Here is a 21914-nt window from a genome sequence, read left to right on the forward strand (position 1 = left end):
TCTACAGTAGCTTTTCCAAAATTGTCAGTTGGCTACAAAGAGGTTTTCTCAAGTTTTCAGCTATATGGTAGTATGTAGATTTGCTGTTTTTTTTTTTTTTACAATCGCTTAAATTGCTGTAATTTTGTAAATTTTAAACATTCAAAGAATGTGCAATGAATGTATTGGTTAGCTAAACAGGTACCTTTATAAAGACAGTATGTTCAATGTTTTGAAAGGAAATCTCTTATTCACTACTTACCATAAAATATCTTGGTGGTAGTTAACATTTCTTGCTACAATGAAAGTCTTCAGTCCTGCATTCTTTGATATGCTGGCACATTTGGAAATCTGGCTCCAATCAAACACTTGCATTCAGGATTTTTCTAGCGAATTCCTGCAGACTACATTCACCAGGGGGCCTATTATCTAACCATGTGCCCTATCCACCCCTTCACAACCCAGGATAATTGCCATTATGAGAAATAGTAATGGGTGTTTTGTATTATCACTTAAACTCCAATAACAGAAAATAATTTTTTTTTGTCAATAAAAGTACATACTGCAAATTGTACCCAATTAGTAAGTTAATATTGGATTTGCTACTAGAGTTAATATTATCTGTATTGAATTTAGACATATCAGTGCTGGAATATTTCTGTATGCTGTGTGTGTGTTCATAAATGCATCTTATAACATTATTATTTTTTTTGTGTGATGTGTCATTGTTAGAGACCTGTAAAATTCGCGATTTCAAATCCCTAAAGGATAGACTCCATGATCCTCTATGCACTCATGCAAATTACATCTGCTGATTGGTTACCGACTCCTAACACCTGTTGACTGGAATGATCGTGATTCGCTAATTCTTCTGTTAAAGATATTTCATTGGCCCAGAGTCCTTCAGATAAACTGACCCAATCAATGAAGCAAAATAATGTCAAAAGTATTTGGACTCTATCCTATCGCGAAAAGAATCCACGAATTTTACAGGTCTCTAGTCATTGTTTTTTGGCTTTGGACAGAGATCATTGGGAACTTTTAAGATAAACCCACAGTCCTGGAGGATCATGACTCTTGGATCGACACAGCAATAGTTGACACCTCTGAAATTTTTTACGGGCTTTCTGAAGGTTATTTTAATCAGGCACAAATATTTTAAAAAAAAATACAAAATGTTATATCCTTACTTCCTTAGTAATATTATAAATGCGAAAGTAACTCTGTCTGTCTGTCTGTTTGTTTGTTACCTTTTCCCGGCTGAACGGCTGAACGGATCGTAATGAAATTTGGCAAGGAGATAGATTATATCCTGGGGATGGACATAGGCTATCTTTTGTCTAAAAAAATAAATTTTAAACGGGTTAAAAAAATATATCTTAATTTTATGTAATGTGTCATAGATATACAAACTGTTAGTGTCATTCCTCTATGTCTGCCGAGCAATAGCTTTCAAGCCATTACGTTACGTTTTGCTATTGTAAAAAATTAATTAGAGAGTAAGAAAAAAATAAAGATCTTGACAGTTTGTAGTGTCGCCATATTTGTTTCAATTTTCAATACCCTTTTTGTATATTACAATTTAAATTGCAGAAAAAAATCATGTTTCATAGCCACACAAATAGTGAGTGTGTGTCATGTCCACGAGGTCTCGCCGCGTCAATTTTCTCCTTGGGGCGAACCCGTCCGCTTAATTAAATAAACAGCTTTTATCATTGAATGATTTCATGATTTATTTCATGAAAATCTGCTCTCATAAAAAAGTTAGTTTTATAGACATTCATTAGGTGTCTCTTTCTGAAGATCAATCTATGAATCGTTACAAATTTATTTCCTTTCTTTTTTAGTTTGATTTTATACAAAATTATTTCACTAAAAATCAATTTCTACCCCTTCCTATTTTCATTTCCACATTACGAAGTTTGACTTCTTCCGCGCGGAGGGACTCCACGCAATATTTTTGCATGCAATTAAAAACTATTTTTTAATGATGCCAAAGAAGTATAACTTCTCATGTGCGTACCTAAGTACACGCACCCATTTTTTTTATTTAATTTATTCTATATATATTTTTTCTCCCTACCTAGGGCACTCATAATTCTTTTAAATTTCACGTGTATGTTTTCAATGTCATTCGAGTTGTACATTATTTTTTTTGTCAAATTGGTCATTATTTATACTTTGTTTCGTTTTGGAAACATACGTATTTTAAGTATTTTGACAAATAAAAAAAATTAGTTTCACTAACATTCTTAGGTTTTTATTGTGTGGATAGTTTCAAGTTTAATATTATGTAGGTACATAAATTCTTAAACTCATAAATTTCTTCGAAATTTATTCATAGGTTGGTAGGGTCTACTAATATTTTCTATTTGTCAATATTGTAATTTTTTTACAGTACCTACTTATTTGCAAGGAGTTTGGTTTAGTGTTTATGATTTATCTGCTGAGCGTCAAGAGTCTTAGGCCTGCTGAGACCGAAGACCAGAAATATTTATCAATTATGTAATATATTGTTGAAAAATTTGAATTTTACTATTTCAGGAAAGTTTATATTTTAATTAATTAGAATAGTTACGTGTAATCGCCATCTTCCTTTATTTCATATTAAACATTATGTTTGGTTGAGTGTGAGATAATTTTATTTATGTATGTTTTAATTTCATTGAATTTCTTATATATATATTCTTACCTACCTACTTCTATTAAATTTCAGGCGGATGTTAACATTGTCATTCCAGTTGTATAAATTTTTTTGTCAAATTAGTTTTCATTTATACTTTTTGTTGCATTTTGGATTATGTTTTTTTTTTTTTTTTTTTTTTTTTTTTTACTTAATTCAAAGATTTGTGGTGTGTACAGGGATGATATCTCTATTAATTTCTATACTCCTTTGGATAAGCGGAATATTGCCACCACAGTTTTACATATAAACAAATCCTACAAATGTTTTTAACATTATGACAAATTAAAAAATAGTTTCACAAACATCCTTAGTTTTTTTTTGGTGTGTATAGTTTAAGTTTAATATTATGTATGTACGTAAATTTTTAAACATACAGTTATTTATTAATTTATTTAGATAATTATTTATAGGTAGGTAACAAGCTTTCTATTTGTCAATATTGTTATTATGGTAGATAGGAGTACAGTAAATGCTTACATTCTTATATTCGTTTATATCTCTTTCGATTTGGAGTGTTTGTGAGCCATTTGGGGTCCTCAACACTCAACATCACCCCCCCCCCCCCCCAGGTGGTTAAATTTTCAAGCCATTCAGTGTCCTCGAACACCCTCCCCCCCCCCCCCCCCACCCAGGGAACAAAGCCCCAAAATTTTGACAATTTCAGGAATTTCAAATATCTATTCTTTCAAGATGGAGTGTTCCAAACCATTCGAGGTCCTGAACATCCACTTTCCGCAAAAGTGAATGCCCCAAAATTTTGAAATATAAAAATATATATATTTGGATGTTGGCATGTATGACGTCGATAAACTCTTACACCGTTTGACCGATCGCCATTAAAGTTGGCACATCAAAGTGTTTTTATCATGGAGAAAGTTTTTATGCTAACCATTTTTTTTTAACTCGCCGCTAGATGGCGCTGTAGCGCATCAACTTCTAAACCTTTCAACCGATCGCCATGGGTAAACAGAAAACCATAGGTCACAGATACACAAACAGTAATTATGTGTCATTTCTTAATGTCCACCACACTGGACATAACGCTATCCATTTTGCTGTAACTCGCGGACAATATATCACCCGGTGTTCAGCCCGGGCAAAGCTGGGTACTGCAGCTAGTATAATATATAATACATGAAAAATGCTGCTATTACTGTGTATTCATATTTTACACACTCTTGTGTGTAATCCAGTATATCAGCTTTATGGCAATAAATATTTTATGTTAACGTGTTAAATCACCGAGCATCGCAAATGCGATGCACGGAATTGTGTTTATACTTGCATTATGTGTCACATTTTTGATGATTGTGCACAACTGCATTTGTAAGTTCATGAAATACATAAGGATCGATCTATCTACGTTTATGTGTGGTGTGGCGATAGCTGTTGTTTTGGAGATTATAATGGTACAGTAAAACCTCCCTCGTACGGCCCCCGGTTCGTACTTACACCTCGCTCGTACTTGCAGATTTTCAGAAAACGTAAAAAAATGTGGCAAAAAATAATTTAAAAAATATGAAAAGTGTGAGAAATACGTTAAGTTTATTAAAATACAGTTGCAACCTGCAGCGTTTATAACAAATACGGGCTACATACACCTTGCGTCACAGTAAAAAATAAAAAAAAAAAAAAAGGCCGCAAATTGATGGAAATTTACTGTCAATAGCTCACTGTACGCGGAAAAAGGTCATTGTACTCGGTCAGCTGCTGTAACGGCGCGGCGTAGCCGCCGGCTAGCTCTCTTTGTTCGCTGAGCTGCGCATGCGCAGTATAACTCACTCTATGCTCCGCCCATACTCGTGACCTTCGATCAGCAGCCAGCCAATAGATGCGAGCTTAGCGGAAAAAAATATAAGCTCCACCTTCTGTGTACCAAATTTGTCCAGTTCTAATACCAGTTTATTGGCATATGCACCAGTTTTCTCTCTGCCATGACATGTTCAAGTTTACGTTCATCTTGATGTCTTGATACCAATAATTTACTATTTACGATCCCCAGAAATAAATGGTTAGTTTAAAAAATACGTGTCAACTGTACAATACTTCCGAAATTATAAAATACGTATAAAACAGTTACCAAGACTCCGATCATTTTATCTTGTGAAGTTTATGTCTCGTACCAGTATTTCGGCTAAGTTGTGACATAAATACGGTATCAGAACTTACAAGCAGCCACGTAATATTCCCGTTACGTTTATACATTTGTGAGTTAACGTTTTTCCCTCGTGCATTTTAGATTGTCTCCTGCTATAATTACTCGGACTTTTACACGTCTAGGCTTAAATTATTACATGTTTAGAAATAAAAGCAAATTTTCATGTTATAAAATATGTATATTTTGCGATTTAAAATGTTCATTGCCGACTATAAATGTCACGTTTCTCACGGATGTTTTTAGGCTTACTAGCTAATCTTATCTACACTTAAAGTACCGACGGTATTATTTTATTGATATAAAATATAAAAAAAATGTAAACATGGGGCTTCTGACACTGCCTTCAGTTTCGAGTTATTTTTTTATTTTTACGTTTGATTAGCTCAAGTGGTGTTTCTGCACGAATAGGATATAATTTTGATCAAAAATACATCTGCGTAATATATAGACACGGAAGGTCATTTCCCGTGGCAGCAGTACACGGCAACAGGAATTCATTTCCCGCGGCAGCGGTGGGGAACATGGGGGGGGGGGGGGGGCCATAGACACAAATGGACGTAATTTGGCCTCGCTGGTTCGTACGTACAACTCGGTTGTAAGGACCAATTTTTGAGAACCGCGAGTGTACGTAGAATCGAGGTTTCACTGTATATAAGTAGGAAAAAACCGATTTTTAACAGCTTTTAAAGAAAAGTTTTTAATGTTTCAATAAATCTAAATTTTTATTTCTTTTTAAAATCTTATCAATTTACTTAATTCCGAACACTATAATAATCATTTAAAATATGTTTATTGTGCTGGACAATTTTGTGATGAAAATGTGTTGAAACAAACAACTCTTATGCAGTAATTTTTAAAACATTTAATGTTAGTTTTTTTGTGCTTATTACAAAAAATTTTATTTACTGAAATAATTGTATAGTTTTCCAGCATGCCAATGATAATTGGTAAGTGTAATTTTGAGTTAAGCAGTATGTAATTTGAGTAAAATTTGTTTTTATGAAGCAAATGTATTTCCCTTTCAAGAAGTTTTTAGCATCCAGTGCCTTGAAAAAACAGGGTTTGATTTTAAGTTGTAGATTATACCCAGCTAAATACTCCTGTTAAATTAACCATCAAAATGTAGTCAAAAGTGTAAAAGAAATAAAGAAAATTTACTGTTAAAAAACATTTTTTCTATTTTGTCCATAGCTGTACTGTAAATTCCCTTTCTATGGGAATCCAACTCCTGTATGGAATTACCTTTTCTGTGGTTAAATCCCAGTCAGATGTGCAGATTTGCTGGACAGTTCTTGTATGTTTATAACATATTTTGTTCAGTGTGAGTGGCAGAAAGTGGGATTTTGTATGGCTTTCATTTAAACATTTTGAGAACCAACGTAACTAATGTAAAAAGAACCTGGTTTAAACAAAAAAAAACCTGACTGGTTGTGAAGAAGTCAACAAAATTACAGACAGTTACATTTTAGTAATGGTGTGCAATAACAATGAGAAAATCTCTGAACCCAAAGAGGATGACAAGCCTATTATAATGAGTAACTCTGAGACATTCAATACCATCAAATTTCTGATCAGTTACGTTTAACATCAAGATGTGGATCAAGTGAAACTGAAGAGATGCTTTTAAGGAGGTTGATAGACATGGCTTCCAAAAAACTGATGTAGACGTACTGTCAATAAAACTTCAATACAACACTACGGTATATTGATAAGTACAGTACTGTATACATATGCACATATTAAAATTTGGCCTACATTAGTCGTGAATTGAGCTATTTATCAATGGTCGTGTGATATCTGGATTTTTCCTTATTCAGATCGGCCAGTCACCATATTAGTCCGGATATTTGTTTTACTGTAATTAAATTATATTAAAATATATTAAAATTTTATTTTTTAATAATTTATATACAAAAGGTATACAATAGTGCATACAATGTACAGAATAAACAACATTGAAGAGACGGGCAGCGGTGGAGGCAGAGGCTAGTCAGGAAAGCGTAGGAACTCCTCCAGCGTAGGGCCGTTACGGCCAAGGGGGTCCTGGGGGAACATCAGCATGTCTCCCACCCACGTGAACATCAGCAGCCTGCGGGAACACATGAGCATCTGCCTCACACACCCTCTCTGCAACTTTGTCAGCCCACCCTTAAGCATGACTCTTTCACAGTTAACATCAGCTGTTCACACACTATTTAGCAACTACCCAATTACTTCAAACTATTACATTTCCATTTTTTTAATTTTAATTTACTTGTTTTGCTAGGACAAATAGCTAAAATAAATGCTTTCACAAACATTTTAAGCACAATATATTCGTACAAAGTAGTACTGTCGTAATGTATATGCAAGCGTACCACAAACCACTAAGTACCACACAAGTATTTAATTAAATTGCAAACATTCAACCATTCGTAGAAGTCATTAAGCTGCTGTTTGCAGAATAAATTGTCATCACATTACTATATAATATCACTTAAGCCTGTGGTCAAAATTATAGTAGTTTAAAACATATATATATTCTTAAACATAAAAAAATAGAAAGGTTACCAAAAACAACACAGCATGAAAATTCTCAGTGACATATTTAATTTATCCTTCACAAAACACGCATATAATGAATAAATGTGTATGTCAGTTAAAATGTATATATTTAAATATAACTTATAACTAATTAGCACACATGGTGAACCTGCAATTTTCTCTTCAACTCCAGTATAATAGTGTTTCTTATCAACAGGTTTTACAAATGTGTACAAACAAAAAATATATTTTCAAACATGCCTAAAAATAAAGCTAGTGCAGCATGAGGCAGGGAAGAATTTAAGAAAGAAGGAATCAATCATTAAAGAAAAATACTTTTTGCATGTATGAAGCATGAACACAAGGACACAAATACATACTCAAGAGACAAGCACGTAAATGCTAAACAATCCACAGACAATCTGAAGAATGGTGTTCAACATATTCAAAACTTGACATACCCGCATGGCGCAATTACTTTAAGCTCCACGGTTGGTTAATCTGCTGTTCCTTGCAAATGTAAGTGTGCATTTCTGAGAGTTTCAATAATGACAGAAGGGTTGCAATTGTGATTATATAAAGTTTCTTACAAAAACCTAAAAATGATTTTAAATGTATGATGGACATCTTAGTGGTTTGCAAATGTCAGTATGCAATTCTGAGTTTCAATAATGACAGAAGCATTGCAGTTGTAATTATATAAAGTTTCTTGCAAAAACCTAAAAATGATTTTAAAGGCCAAGGAAATGAGAAATTTTGCCACGGGAGTACAGTAAGTTTTCACAGAGTCATACGCGTAACTGGAGGGGCAAAAAAAATTTTTCAGGGATTGCAATAAAAGTTTTATTTGAAAGGTGAGAATTTGTTGCAGAGCCACAAGCATTAAATCACAAGTATAATTATATTTGATATGGTTCCGAGTATACTAGGCCAAGCCACAAGGCAGGCCAGCAGCCCAGCTAGCCAGTCACCTGACCCATTAGCCCATGGGTGAGGCGTGGCCCATTACTGCTACACACCTAATCCAATCAAATCGACCCTGATGTTGCAACACTTCAAAGGGGTGCGAGATCATTTTAGAAGGGGATTTGAGGGGTATAAAAACAAGATACTGACCTGCAAGGGGAGTGAAGTGAAAAGGGCTTGTGAACCCTTGGTGAGCAAAGGTGGATGACAAACGACGGGTTGCATGTGGGGAGACAGGAGCATCAGGGACCGAAAATCCAGGACCGGTGGATGTGCAGCAGATGAGTAAGTAGTGTGAGGGAATGTGATTAGACAGAGATGACGGTAAGAGACAAGCAGTTGTGAAAGACACTGTTGAGCTGAGCTTCAGTAGGGAGAGTAAATTGTGGACCTTATGAAAAGTTAGAGAAATATATGAATGGACATTTTATGACAATATGTATTACAAATATTAGATAATAAATAATACTGTATTTAATTAATTGGGCTATCCTTTTCAGGTCTGTCTTCCCATCATTAAATATGAATTAAGCAATCAATCAAGAATACGCTTGTAATTGAGCTTTTGCCTGGTGGCAAGGAGTTCTCCCGCTACTTTATTCTCCCATTTCCTGGAGCTTCTTCCGTAAAACCTTCCCACCCCTCACAGCCAATATCTCCCCTCCCCCCTCCCCCCCAATCCCGGGAGAAACCAGGAAAGAGTGCTTTCCTCTTTGTTTGTCTCGTCTCCCTTTGGATCTTCCACTCATGATCTCTCCTCCCTTTTTACACACCTCTCTGCAATCTATCTCCCAGCTTCCCTCAAACCCTCTTCTTTACAGTCTTGGCCGCTGTAAATATCCTTACCAGTCATTCTCCCTTCCTGCTCCCCTGCAGTGTCTCATCCCAGTTTGCCGCTCTGCATAACTTTCTTTAGCTTCACCTGTCACCAGGTACAAATCGTAAGTTACAGCCGCATACTCCCATCTTTAGCCTCACCAATGTTAAATATGCCTTTTCTTTCACTTTCCTTCCTGTTCGTGTTATGGTACTGCCAACCAGACCCAGCCCCCTCCTCCGAACCACTGCACTTGCTGTCCTCATCCTTGGTTTCCCTACAGGGTTACCCCCAGGTACTTGTAGTCCTCTGCCTCATGTACAGTTATTTCCGAATATATGCTTCATTACTCAGTTTTTTTCTTAGTAAGTTTTTGAGTTTGTCTAGGTTTGTGCATGAATCACTGAATTCATTGCTCATCACCAACACAACTTTTGCAGATTAATGCTGCTTCATTTATACACTAAACCTTTACTGCATTGCTTAATGCAAATTCAAATTTTTAGCATGAAAGATTTTCACAAATATTTTTCACATTCTTTAAAATTTGAAGTTAATTATGTACATAAAATTATTAATATTTTTTATTACTTATAAGCATTATCTAAAAACATTTAGACTAGGCATTTTAAACATTCAAGCAAAACGCTAGCGAAAAAAACTGTTGACAATTTAAAAACTGATAATTTTTGATGTTTGAAATTGAAAACAAACTATTTAGGTATTTGTATTTGTTTCGTAACAGTTAGGATTATGGACAAATAAACATCAATGACCATGGCCATTAAATTTTTTACCTAGACATCAAAGGAAGAAAATTGGATAGCTGCAACTGTGTAAAAATCAGTACATCCACTCATCGAAGTAACATTCTAAATTGTTCTAGGAAAATAGCATGCTGATCAAAATGGCGTTTATCAAATACGTTTTGCCTATAATATTGTTTGTTGGTCAAAATAATTGGTTCTCCAGTCATTGAATTCTATTTGTTTACTGTGTTGTATTTCGACATTTCGCCTGTTTAACTCTATTTATATTATTAACACATCTAAACACATCTCAGGTATGTTTAAATTTCATTTTGAGGATAAATAACCTAAAATAAAAATACTATATAAAAATCGCAGGTGTCATATTTGACCTGAATGTTTGCCCTTCTAACCTTACATTTTCTTACTAAGCAGGTGCAAACACAGCTTTTTTGAGTTACAAAATAATTGTATTACAGTAGAACCCCGATTATCTGTGTTAATGAAGGGGACGAGTGAGTCGGATAATCGAAAATCGCGGTTAGCCGAGTCATGCTTGCCTCAAAGGTCATTAGCCCACAGACAGCCATCTGTGGACATTCGGAGATTACATATATACACATGCTTTGTGTGCGTGTGCGTTGTTGACATAGAGGCGGACTTCTTAGTGCTGGGCAGCAGTGGTTTTTAAGTCTTTCGTGTGCGGAGACGTGGGCACGCGAGTCGTTGTTGCACCGAGGTGTGTGATTAGCCGCCCGCCAGTCCGAGGGCCCAAGACAGCTGATAGCTGCCAAGGTCACGCATTCTTTTCATCGCCCGTAAGCGACGCTGCCGCACTTATATCATTGCTCTGTTGTCAGTAACACCATCGGGCTGGTTTTTGTTTTACAGAACGACTGCCTTCAAAATTCTTTTCGAGATAAGATTTTTCATACCAGTGCATTGAGACTTTATTTCATGGTTTTGAAACGGTGTCTGTCTCGTATAATTCACAGTGTTTTTATCCCCCTTTATTTATATGAATTTTAAATGTTAGATTTTTTATGTTTAGCTTGCTGAACGTGGACTTAGTGCAAAAACTGCCTATTATGACTTAGTGTTGCAGATGGGTCGGAAATCTTATAACGGCCACCTCTCTATAACGACCCTAATCTCGGGAATCATGAGGGGTCGTTATATCTATTCTCCGTTCACTCTTAGCTGAGTTTTGAAATAAACAAACACCGTCGTATCACTGCGCCGCGTCAGCAAGTGATAGGCTGAATTTATCTTGCGTGCCAAGCACTATAGTTGCTACACACACACTTCCGTACAGTCGGTGCTCATAAAATAACGGAGAAGTAATATAACAGGAATATGGTTCTTCTGTCAAGCCTAGTTTTTTTAAAAAAATTTGCGTCTGCTGTGATAAAATTACGCCACTTAATGGTACACCCTCCGACCTATTCTGTTGAAACCATTCAAACAAACAAGCGTCCAAGCTGCTAAATGTGGATTCTTTCATCGTCTTGTGTTTATTTAATCCACTTGAAGTGTCAGCCTGTGAAGCAAACTGAAGGATTTTTTCACGATTTTTTATGCTGTCGCGCACTGTTGTGTTACCGACATCAAACTCAGTCGCAAGTTTGCAATCGTTTCTCCACTCTGAAATCTTTCTATAATTTTTGTTTTGCTGTCGATGGACAGTACCACTCGCTTTCTTTTCTGTTCATTTGATGACATGATGAAATGTTGCGCTCAACACTTCCGCACAACACAACGGTATAATCCGTCGGAATGTAGATCACTGTTACAATACATAAAATTATCATCACCTTCACGCTTCAACAACGTACACTAATGGAATGTACTGTCTCCATGCGTCGGGTAATCTCTGTGGCACGGCGCCGTGCTGCGCGCGGGAGTGTACAGTCCGGTCATGCGGACGTGGAATCGCGCACCAGTGTATAATCTATTCACGTAACATGGAAAACAAAAATATTATGTACATACGTATGTATGTACTAGTATTTTTTTTAAACTTTCTGTGTATATAAACATAACTGAGTCAAAGTACTTTGACCAACATACATTTTGCAAAGTATTTTAACATTTACATACATCATTGGTTATATGTAACTAAAAAATTGGACTTGATGGACATAAATCGCGGTTAATCCGCGAATCGGATGATCGAAATCGGGGTTCTACTGTATTAACATATATTCTCTGTTTCAATGTTTAATAAGATTAAATAAGAATAAATTTAATTTAACAGCTTTCCAATCTTGAAATGTGATTCACAAATGGTGTTTATTGAATGCAGGTCTGCCAAATTCAACACAGCATCCTACTAATATTATAAACGCGAAAGTTTGTAAGTATGGATGTTTGTTACTCTTTCACGTAAAAACTACTGAATAGATTTTAATGAAACTTTACAATAATATAGCTTATACATTAGATTAACACATAAGCTACATATTAATATGAAATTCCATCCTTAAGGAGTGAAAAAGTGAAAATTTCATTTTATAACAGGAAAATTTCATTTTATAACAGGAAAAAATCATAGGTCATAGACATACAAATAGTGAGTGAGTGTCATTTCTCTATGTCTACCACACGATCATACACATAGCAAGGTCTTGCAAATAAATATTTTTCTCCTTGGTGAGACCAGCCCGCTTAGTGGAGCTCGCAAGCAAAATAAAGGTGCTAATAACAGTTTGGTTCTTAACTTTGTCAATAGATAGAGTTGCCTTGAATTTTAAACGCACCTTCGTTCGATGCGTTTGTCATGTCTTTAATTTTAGTTTGTTTGTGCCGTATGCATTCCTATACCATTTATCAGATTGCGATTAAATTTTGGTGAGTTGTTATGCGGATGCCCGTGAATGTTTCTGAGACGGTATAACTATTTTGCAATAGTTGGAGCACTAATCGTTTCAGAAAAATGTGTTTATTTCATATTATATAGCAGCACTTCGTCTGTTTTTGTTGTATAAGTGCGCACGCATGAGACAATTTATTTTAATATAAAAGAGAGACAGAGATAGAGTGATATATATAGAGTGAGAATGAGAGAGACAGAGATAAGTTGAGATAGAGCGAGGTATAGAGAATGAAATGGGTTAGATAAAGAGATATATATGTATGTAGATATAAAGAGATAAATAGAGATAGAGAGATACATATATAGATGTAAATAGAGATAAATATATATTTACAGAAATGGATGGATCATTTGTATATGTGTAACTACTTTAAACATATTACAAAACAAAACAATGAGGCATTGCAATGCATGCTGAGCATTAGCTAGATAATGGAATCGTTTCAATTTTAGTGATCTCTTATTTTTCAGCTTTTTTCTATAGTGCTTATAAAGTCTAGATTACATACAGACCACCAATTTTTCGATATATACAGGTAAATACAGTAAAAGTCCGTTATAACGTAAATTTGTAACAACATCAAAAGTTTATGTTATAGCGAATGTTCGTTATAGCCAAAATTAAAAAAAAAAAATTATTTTTGTAGCATTTTTAAAATATATTATTTTCTCGCTTGTTCTTACTATGGAAATTCACAACAAAAGTAAAGGAAATATACATAAAACTAACTAAAATAACATTTTTAAGCTATATCAGCACTTGCCGACTGCGAAATATGAGACCGCGTGGCCGTGATAAGGCCGTCACGCACATCGTGGCTAAGCGGCGCACAGCTGTTTGTTTACATGGTGACGGGCGGGCGGGGTCACGCAAGGTCATGCCGACCGCTTCCTGTCGCTTTGACCGCAGCTGGTTTGCTGGAGACATGTGCGCTAAGCTGATGATATTGTGTGCATATTTGCGGAGTTTTGAATACTTACTAACAATATGTAAACTCAAAGATGTAGTGAAATTTATTTTAAAATTTGTCACATTATTACTCACGTTGACACCTATGAAAAATGTCAAACACAAAAAAAAATAATTAAAAATCTCTAATTACGTTGGACAACCATACAAATTATATACAATAATTTTTCCGACAATTGGTCAGTAACACAAAAATAATCACTCGTACAGACCCTTGGAAAATAACACAAAATTAAAAATCACTTTTTAAAAAATTAATCAATTTTTGTTTGCCTTGATTTCACTAGACTTTCGGACAAAATAAACTACTGGACCTCTTGGAAGTTCATCAAATCTTTCGTCGAAGCATTTGTATGCTGATAAAAACGACTGATTGTGTCAAGTGCCTCCATCACTGACGTTTTCGACGGAACAGATACGTCACTTGGTTCATCGTCATTATTGTCATCATCTTTAAACACCGCTTTGTTTTGATTAGAAGAGACGAGCTTGACAAGTTCAGTGTTCGTCAACTCCCCGTAACTACACCGTACGCGACGCTTACGATGCAAGTGTGAGACGAGTTATGCCCATTTACGGGCTACAGTCTGCGTGATTCTAAATAAGTAATGCTCGCAGCGGGGCCCTGTCACAGTGGGTTAACGACACTTGCTTTCGTCGCAGCGAGGCAAACTATGCTCGCTGTGAGGCCCCACCTTGTGCGGTGTTGCCAAGAGGGCCACATCTGGCGCGTTGTTTCATTTTCCGGACGCGTCGAATTGTGCGAAGCTGTTTCTCATTTATTAAGGAAATTGTAGATGTTTTCTCATTGTTTTAGAGCAAAATTACAGGTGTGTAATCTATCGCTATAGCGAAAATGAGCCCACGCTGCATTTGTTATTTCCGAAATTTTTATCCTACGCAGCATATGCAAAACTGACGGTGCCGATAGCAATTATCGTTATAGCGGACTTTACATTATAGACCGTATTCGCTACAACGGACTTTCACTGTAACTATACACTGGCATAACGTCTGTCGGGATCTGAAAGTGATATAAATTATTTTGCACACTTGTCATTCAAATTAAGAATACAATTACTAACTACATCTGATTTCGAAAAAGGTCCCCTTCACCCAGTTTTCAGCCCGGGCAACGCCGGGTACTGCAGCTAGTCAGACAATATATTTAAATATTTTTTTCCTTAAGAAAATAGGCAATGAAGGAAGCGAATAGCAATTACGGAAAAGGTAAGCTATCGTTTTTTTATATATCATACTACGAATATTACACTAGTACCATATATTTAATTCATTGCATTGTATTTGTTACACAAGTGATGTTGCCATTATGTGTACATGGAAATGAAAAATTTATGAGGACAAAAAAGAGCGCTACTTCAAATAATGCCCTAATTAATTTGCATTGTTACTTCAAAACCATGCTAATCAAACATTGTTACTTCGAGTGGCATGTGTAGTTACAATTGATCTAGCACCATGTGAGACAGTAGAAGCCCTCTCGCTGCATTTATGTATTATGATCGCTGCATTTATTTATTATGAAAGAAGCGTTACAACTCAAAAACCATGTAATGGTTCCACATTACAGAAGTAATTCACAGCAAATGTGTTCGTAAAATTGCTGAATTAAATTAAAGTTTACGTTGCTATTGTATAACTAAGATTTTAAACATAAATGTGATCTGATTTCTTCACTATTTTTCAAATAAAGCTGTTTTATTAAATATTATTAAAAATTTGGTTTTTAAAGGAAAATGGAGGTTTTCGCATTATATCATGGTTCACAAGATTTTACTACCTCTGATTATTATTGACAGTTAATATTTCTGCTTGATATGTGTATAGATGTGTATCTACAAAAACATTTTTACAGAATATACTAATATATTTAATTGTACTATATTAAAAATAGTGTATTAGAAAAAAACCAAGTAGTCATCAACACCAGAACTGAGAAAAAGCTATTAACAGAAATTTTTAAAGGCAATTTATAACTTTGAATAATTAGCTAAGTCCAGAATAAACATTTAATAGAAACTCAAATTATGGTCACAAGTTCTCTTTTAAAACTTTGATATGAATATCTTATTACATGTGTTTTAATGTTTTAGGAATGAAAACAAAATCCACTATTTTAACGACATTTGCTATTTATAACACCTTAAAATCTTGGCTCTAAATATCAAATATAGTCCATAATTTACCACACAAAATTGGCAAATAGGAGGAATTCAATGTGTAATATTTTTCAATGAGAATAATATTAAAAAATAAAAATTTTGTTAACAGGGAACATTTTGAGCATGGTATTAACTCATGGTGTTCTCAGCAAAAGCATGTTTTATTTTGACCATGTCATATTCTGTAAATTAAAGTTATTACTTTAAAAAATAAATAAATAGTTTTATATATATATATATATATATATTAGGGATGGGAAAACCGATTCTTAATTTCATCGATACCTACCAATTCTACTTTAATAATAGATAATCGAGAATCAGTGATAAAAGTCGATTCCCGCATGTGGCAAAAAAAAAAATAAAAATTTCACAACATTGCAAATCTGTCAGATACAATTATTTAACGACTCCTTGAGTGGGGTTATGACTGACTAGACGCATATATAACACAGTCATATTTCCCCAAATAAACAATATCTAAAACTTGGGTCGATGTTATACAGAAGTCAAAGTACAAAATTTATTTATAAAAAAATTATCACTGCAAATTAGTAGGGGCCTGTTCTTTTCGCGATCGCGATTATCGGGCGAACCAGGTACCAGCCTCTGGAAACTCTTAAAGGGGACCTTGGGAACTATCTTTACTTCGTCACCCAGCCGTATGGGGCAGCACAAGCATTTTAAATTGTGCCAAAAAAGAGGAAAAATGTAAACAAACATTCATTTATGAATGGTGTGACGATGATGATTAGTTGGTCAACAGTGTTTTATAGATTTTGTTGGGTCGTTACCACAACGCCGAATGTCAAAATTGACCATAACGCCGAAATAACGAATGAATTTGTGTGTGTTTCTTAAATGTAACTTAACGCCGAAATACCACAATCAAGTACAACACTTTCATTTGCTAGTTCTCTAGTTGTTGTTTAATTTTGTTACTGTTTCATTTTACAAATTTTTTAGTTATTTTTTTACCCTTCTCTAAGTTAGGCAAGTTGTATGAACGAAAATAATTTATACTGCTCAAGGAAAGCCTAAAATATTTTTTTATATTTTACTCTGTATTACAAAACAAGTTTAGTTAATTTTTTACCCTTCTCTAAGTTAGGCAAGTTGTATGAACGAAAATAATTTATACTGCTCAAGGAAAGCCTAAAATATTTTTTTATATTTTATTCTGTATTACAAAACAAGTTTTAGATTAGTTTGACCCCTTTGACATATGAGCCATTAACTTCTAATGATGTAAACATTTATATGAGTTAATGTTAATAACTTAGTTGTGTACTCAAATTTGATAAATATGAATTTATGATGTATGCTACATCATAGATGTATTGAAAGCTGGAAAAAAAAATGTTGCAAATAGAATTTGAATTATTTAATATCAAGTTAACTAGGTGAGTATCGAGTATTGAGAATCGAAGGATTTTTTAAGGAATTGCTAATCTGGTATCGGAATCGAAAATTTTGGAATCGTCCCATCCCTAATATATATAAAAGACACCGGCATTAAGAAAAACACACACATATATATGTGTGTGTGTGTTTCTTAATGCAGGTTTCTTTTATTGACTTTTTAAAACATGCCTAACTAAGTATAGATTACACATATTAGTGTTTTTCTACCAAATATGCAACATTATCCAAACACTGTTACTACAACTTAATGAACTAGAACTTAACGCAGCATTGGCACCGAGCTGTAGAGATGATGCTGATGAGACGAGAATGAAAAGAGTGGAGGAATGTGATATGCAACTCCACACCTTCAACTTTGCTATAGATTCGTATCAAAGTTGAAAAGTCAAAGCCCATAGAAACCAACACCTACTTCTAACATATACTTGGTCAGTTTAATGCAATATTTAAATGTACTCTGAATATTAAAATTTGAGTATAGGGTAATACATTACTTCCGGATTCTAGGGCACCAATTAACCTTCATAAACTGTATATCACTGACCTGTACAGCCAAATCTACCATGAAATCTAAATATTCACTTTGTCAGATCTATATTTTTAACAACTATCTGGCCAGGTTTCATTACAACCATATGAATACAAATTCCTGCATCATAGTCGATCAGCAATATCTTAACACATAAATGCTTATTTACATAACCTTTTAAGATAATACTAATATAAGATTTGATATTCCGATTTCCATCGGTGTAGATTAGCCAGTTTCAGTTAGTGATACAATTGAGTAGGTTAATAGATATATATCATATGATTAAGTCAAACAATATTATTCTGACTAAGCTCAGTGTGAGTAAAGCAATTGCAAGAATCTCTTTCTCTCTAGGGTACTCTAATAGGCTTTTAGTTAGTACAGAAATGAACTGAAGATTGACATTAAAATTGGTCAAACAAAGCATTCAACAAGGCAAAGTTCAAGACAAGTAAATATTAAGTAATATGGGAAGGAATAATATCAATGTGTGGAGATGGAATTTGGAATATCACAAAATTACCTAAACACTTTCAAAGTAAACATTTACATACACAATACACTAACTTGAGTACATACCGTTTGATGATACATAAAATTGGACAATAAATTAATCAAAGACTATATCGACGATTTTGTACGATGCTGTTCAAACGTCACGTACAAAAAGATGCGTCGCTGTACAAGCTGAGTTGAAACAGCTCACAGCACGATGGAAGAAAGTGGAATCGTCAGCAGCAGTCCTCGTCGGGCGTGTTCTTTGCATTGCAGACGTGTTCCAGACAATCGCTGCGACTTCTCTTCAAAGACAATTGTAGTACCATCTCTTGTAGAATGCAGTTAAATTGGTGTAGTTCAAAGTTTATCAGCTCATTTTTGAAGTTCTCCGTCGAATTTGAATTAAAAATCTTTGTAGTTCAACTCCTTAAAACATAGTTAGTTGACTAACTTCAACATATCTTGAATTCCAGCTAGTTTCATATATCACATTGTAGCAAACTATAATGGTATTTCACAATTTCTTGATGTGCATTCATATTTACTTACGTAGTCAGTACTTTTGAATAATATTTCATTTCATTACCTCAATGTCTTATTAACAGTTATTCATTTTCATTACACTTCTGATATCATAAAAACATTCTACCATTAATAAAATTTTCTTACAATAAAGAATTCCAATCAACAGATTGGCTTTTTCCTTTACATCATAAATTCAAAGCACTATTTCATAGAGCAATTAATATATATTTTACAAAGAATTATCATTTATGGTTGGGAGAAACAAAATAAAATATTCAATTATGTGAGATGTAATATCACAGCGAGTGCCTCGATGGAGGCAAGTGATCCAACAGTCCAGCTATTACCAATCGCAATGATTCATTTTGCAAGTATGTATAACAAAAGGACCACCTAAATACTTATAAAGGCAGTGAACACAACATTTATCATTTATGTACAGTAACAGAATACCAAACTGAAAGAAAACCAAAGTTAAATTAAAAAGAATATACTATAAATATTGACAATCTACATCTAAAACTATCTTTCGTGCATCAATGGGAAAGAAATGGCTTTTCTAAAGTTCTGATTTGATTTCAGTATTTGAAAAAAGCAATATTGTTATTTGTGATGGTCCGTGGTTTTCTCAGGGTAGTTAGATCTGTTCATCTAAAATCATAATATCACTTCAAATCACTCTGCTCTCTTGTCTTGCTGGTGCAGGTTTGCAAAACAATCTACACAGCAAGCTCGCACTAGATGCACTCAGTCAACACACATCACTCATCCATGAAGCACCATGCTAAACCTACTGACTGGAAAGATACCTCTTCTCTATGGTCTCCTTCCAGCGTTGATTCTCGGCCATGAGATCCCGGTAGTTGTCGGTGGACACTATGACACCGCCCAGTTCTGTAGCAGCCTGCACAATGTACCTACAACAACGACTACCAACTTCGACACACGACACGCTGCTACTTGCAGAACCGAGGCTCAGCCGGGCAGTCCACATCACGCACTTTGCGAACACACTTTCAAGAAATTATGTCACAGACCACTTGCATTGTTTGGAAAGTAAAAATGTATTCTAATAATGGTCAAAGAAATAAATGAATCTTTTAAACTGTAAATTATTGAATCAATACCCCTCATAAATTTTACCTAAAAGTTCTTGAAAAAACTTCCTGCAACTCACATTTCAATCTTCTAACTGTTGTCTTAAAGAATGAAAAATTTAAAAATTCAATAAACTTGTAAAGAAACAATTGGACTAAGAAATATACATTGAAACATTAAGCTGTATAATTTTTAAGTGTAAATTTGCACAAATTGTTACCATTGTAGCTTAAAATTTCTTATAAATAGCAGTTGTGATTGTAAAAGTGATTATAGATTAGAATATTTCAAACTTGACTAAAATATTAAAATACAAACTACATATTTGTAAAGGAATTAAGCGTTACTTGCCTATCATCATAAGATGACACTGACTTTCCATCAATTATGCGACTAGGTGTTATGACTATCTGGCCGAGCTTCTCATACTTGTCTAGCATGTCCATGAGTCCGGGGACTTTACTGGTCTTACGATACTGAGGCACAAATGCTATCACTCTGTGTTTGCGCTGATCAAAGTATTTTATACAAATCTCAAGGCCTGAAGCTGAAAAATATTTATGGTTGCCATGGCTGAAACAAAAGTAAAATGAATACAAAAAATGAAAAGAAAAAAAAAAGAAAAAAAAAACATATCAACAACAACATATGTAGTATATGAGTGTCACAAAAAATACCAGTAAAATTTCAAAGTTTTATTATAGCTTTCAAAATTTTCTGAAATGCGTAACATAAACAAAAGTACAGTGAACTAAATGAGAACATACCCCCACGCCACATTGTTGCCATCAATGATGATTGGGCGCAAGCCTCCTTTCTCACAGACAGGAGATGGGTTATAAATATTACTGTCATCTCTTTGCTTCACTGGTTTAGATTGCATTTTGACTCCAACACATCCCAGCTTCTTTTTCTTTGACTGGCCATTTGCATGTCGATTCTTCAAAGTCTTCCAAAAATCTGGAGTATAAAACTGTTCAGAGTTACCGGTACGGTCTTCAAACATTGTGACTGCCTCGTTACTTTGCTTGGAGCTGCTCTGCGAAGGAGGGGCAATGTGTTTGACAACCAGCAACTCTGCCGATTGTGGCGTTCCACGGATGTGATCCAGTACTTCGATCGATGAGTTGAGACGCTTTCGTGCCAGAGGAATATAATTACAGCCACTATTTGGATTCACAACTTCCGTGGATTCATCATCACTGTCCTCTAAAATAATTACACTGTCATTTGTTTCTTGTTCCTGGTCTAGACTTGGTTTGTCCTGAACTCTCTCCATACTGGTAGTTGGTTTTGCTTTCTCAGTTTTAAGCAAACTAGAATTTTTCTCTGGTGGTAACATTTCAACATCATTTGAATTACTTATCTTTGAGGAAACAGACCCAGTGTTTAAACCAAGAATTTTCACTTCATCTCCAACATCACTAACAACTGTCACAGGTTTGTTCATCACCTTTAACTTTTTACGAATGCCTATTTCATCTCCAACACCCAAAACTGCAGCCTTCCTTTTACGCTGTCTTCTTGACTGAGAGGCACAGCATTCCAGTTCCTGATCAGTGCTCAAATCAACAATATTGGTGACCTGGCTGTTTGGTTTACGCATCCACCCACATCTACCCCGTGGTCCTCTTTTAGTTTCCTGGGACCCCCTGAGCACAACAGACCTTCCAACTGTACTCTGGCTTGAAACATTCTCCTCATCATCAATTAGACTGATGACATCAGAACTCATATCAGCATTCATCGCATAAAAAACTCTGCTACGCTTTATTCTGTTCCAAATTTTAGGAAATGATCTTCTGAACTTGCGTTTCCTGTTTTTACCTCTTATGGAAATTTCCGCTTTACGTATACGCATGAAGATGCCTTGTTTCCCACAACAGCCTGCAACACACAACTATATATCACATGTTAAATTCTACAAACA

At 34.8% G+C, this 21914-nt stretch overlaps 1 protein-coding gene across 4 annotated transcripts in view; it reads right to left on the reverse strand.

Moving 5' to 3' along the window:
• Positions 1-6704: 6704 nt before the first annotated feature.
• Positions 6705-21914, reverse strand: part of LOC134540079 (uncharacterized) — a 41791-nt gene continuing 26581 nt past the window's right edge. Inside the window, exons 2-5 of one of the 4 annotated variants that reach the window (XM_063382546.1) lie at positions 20752-21871; positions 20336-20557; positions 19681-19803; positions 6705-6912 (exon numbers count right to left, since the gene is read on the reverse strand). In XM_063382546.1, coding sequence (XP_063238616.1) covers positions 6810-6912; positions 19681-19803; positions 20336-20557; positions 20752-21845 — 1542 coding nt within the window. In that variant the 5' untranslated portion in view covers positions 21846-21871 and the 3' untranslated portion in view covers positions 6705-6809. Of the gene's footprint in view, positions 6913-19680; positions 19804-20335; positions 20558-20751; positions 21885-21914 lie in introns of all 4 variants that reach the window. The other 3 variants (XM_063382550.1, XM_063382553.1, XM_063382562.1) reach the window with 3 other exon arrangements.

This window comes from Bacillus rossius, chromosome 1, assembly GCF_032445375.1.
Source record: "Bacillus rossius redtenbacheri isolate Brsri chromosome 1, Brsri_v3, whole genome shotgun sequence".
Lineage (NCBI taxonomy): Eukaryota > Metazoa > Arthropoda > Insecta > Phasmatodea > Bacillidae > Bacillus > Bacillus rossius.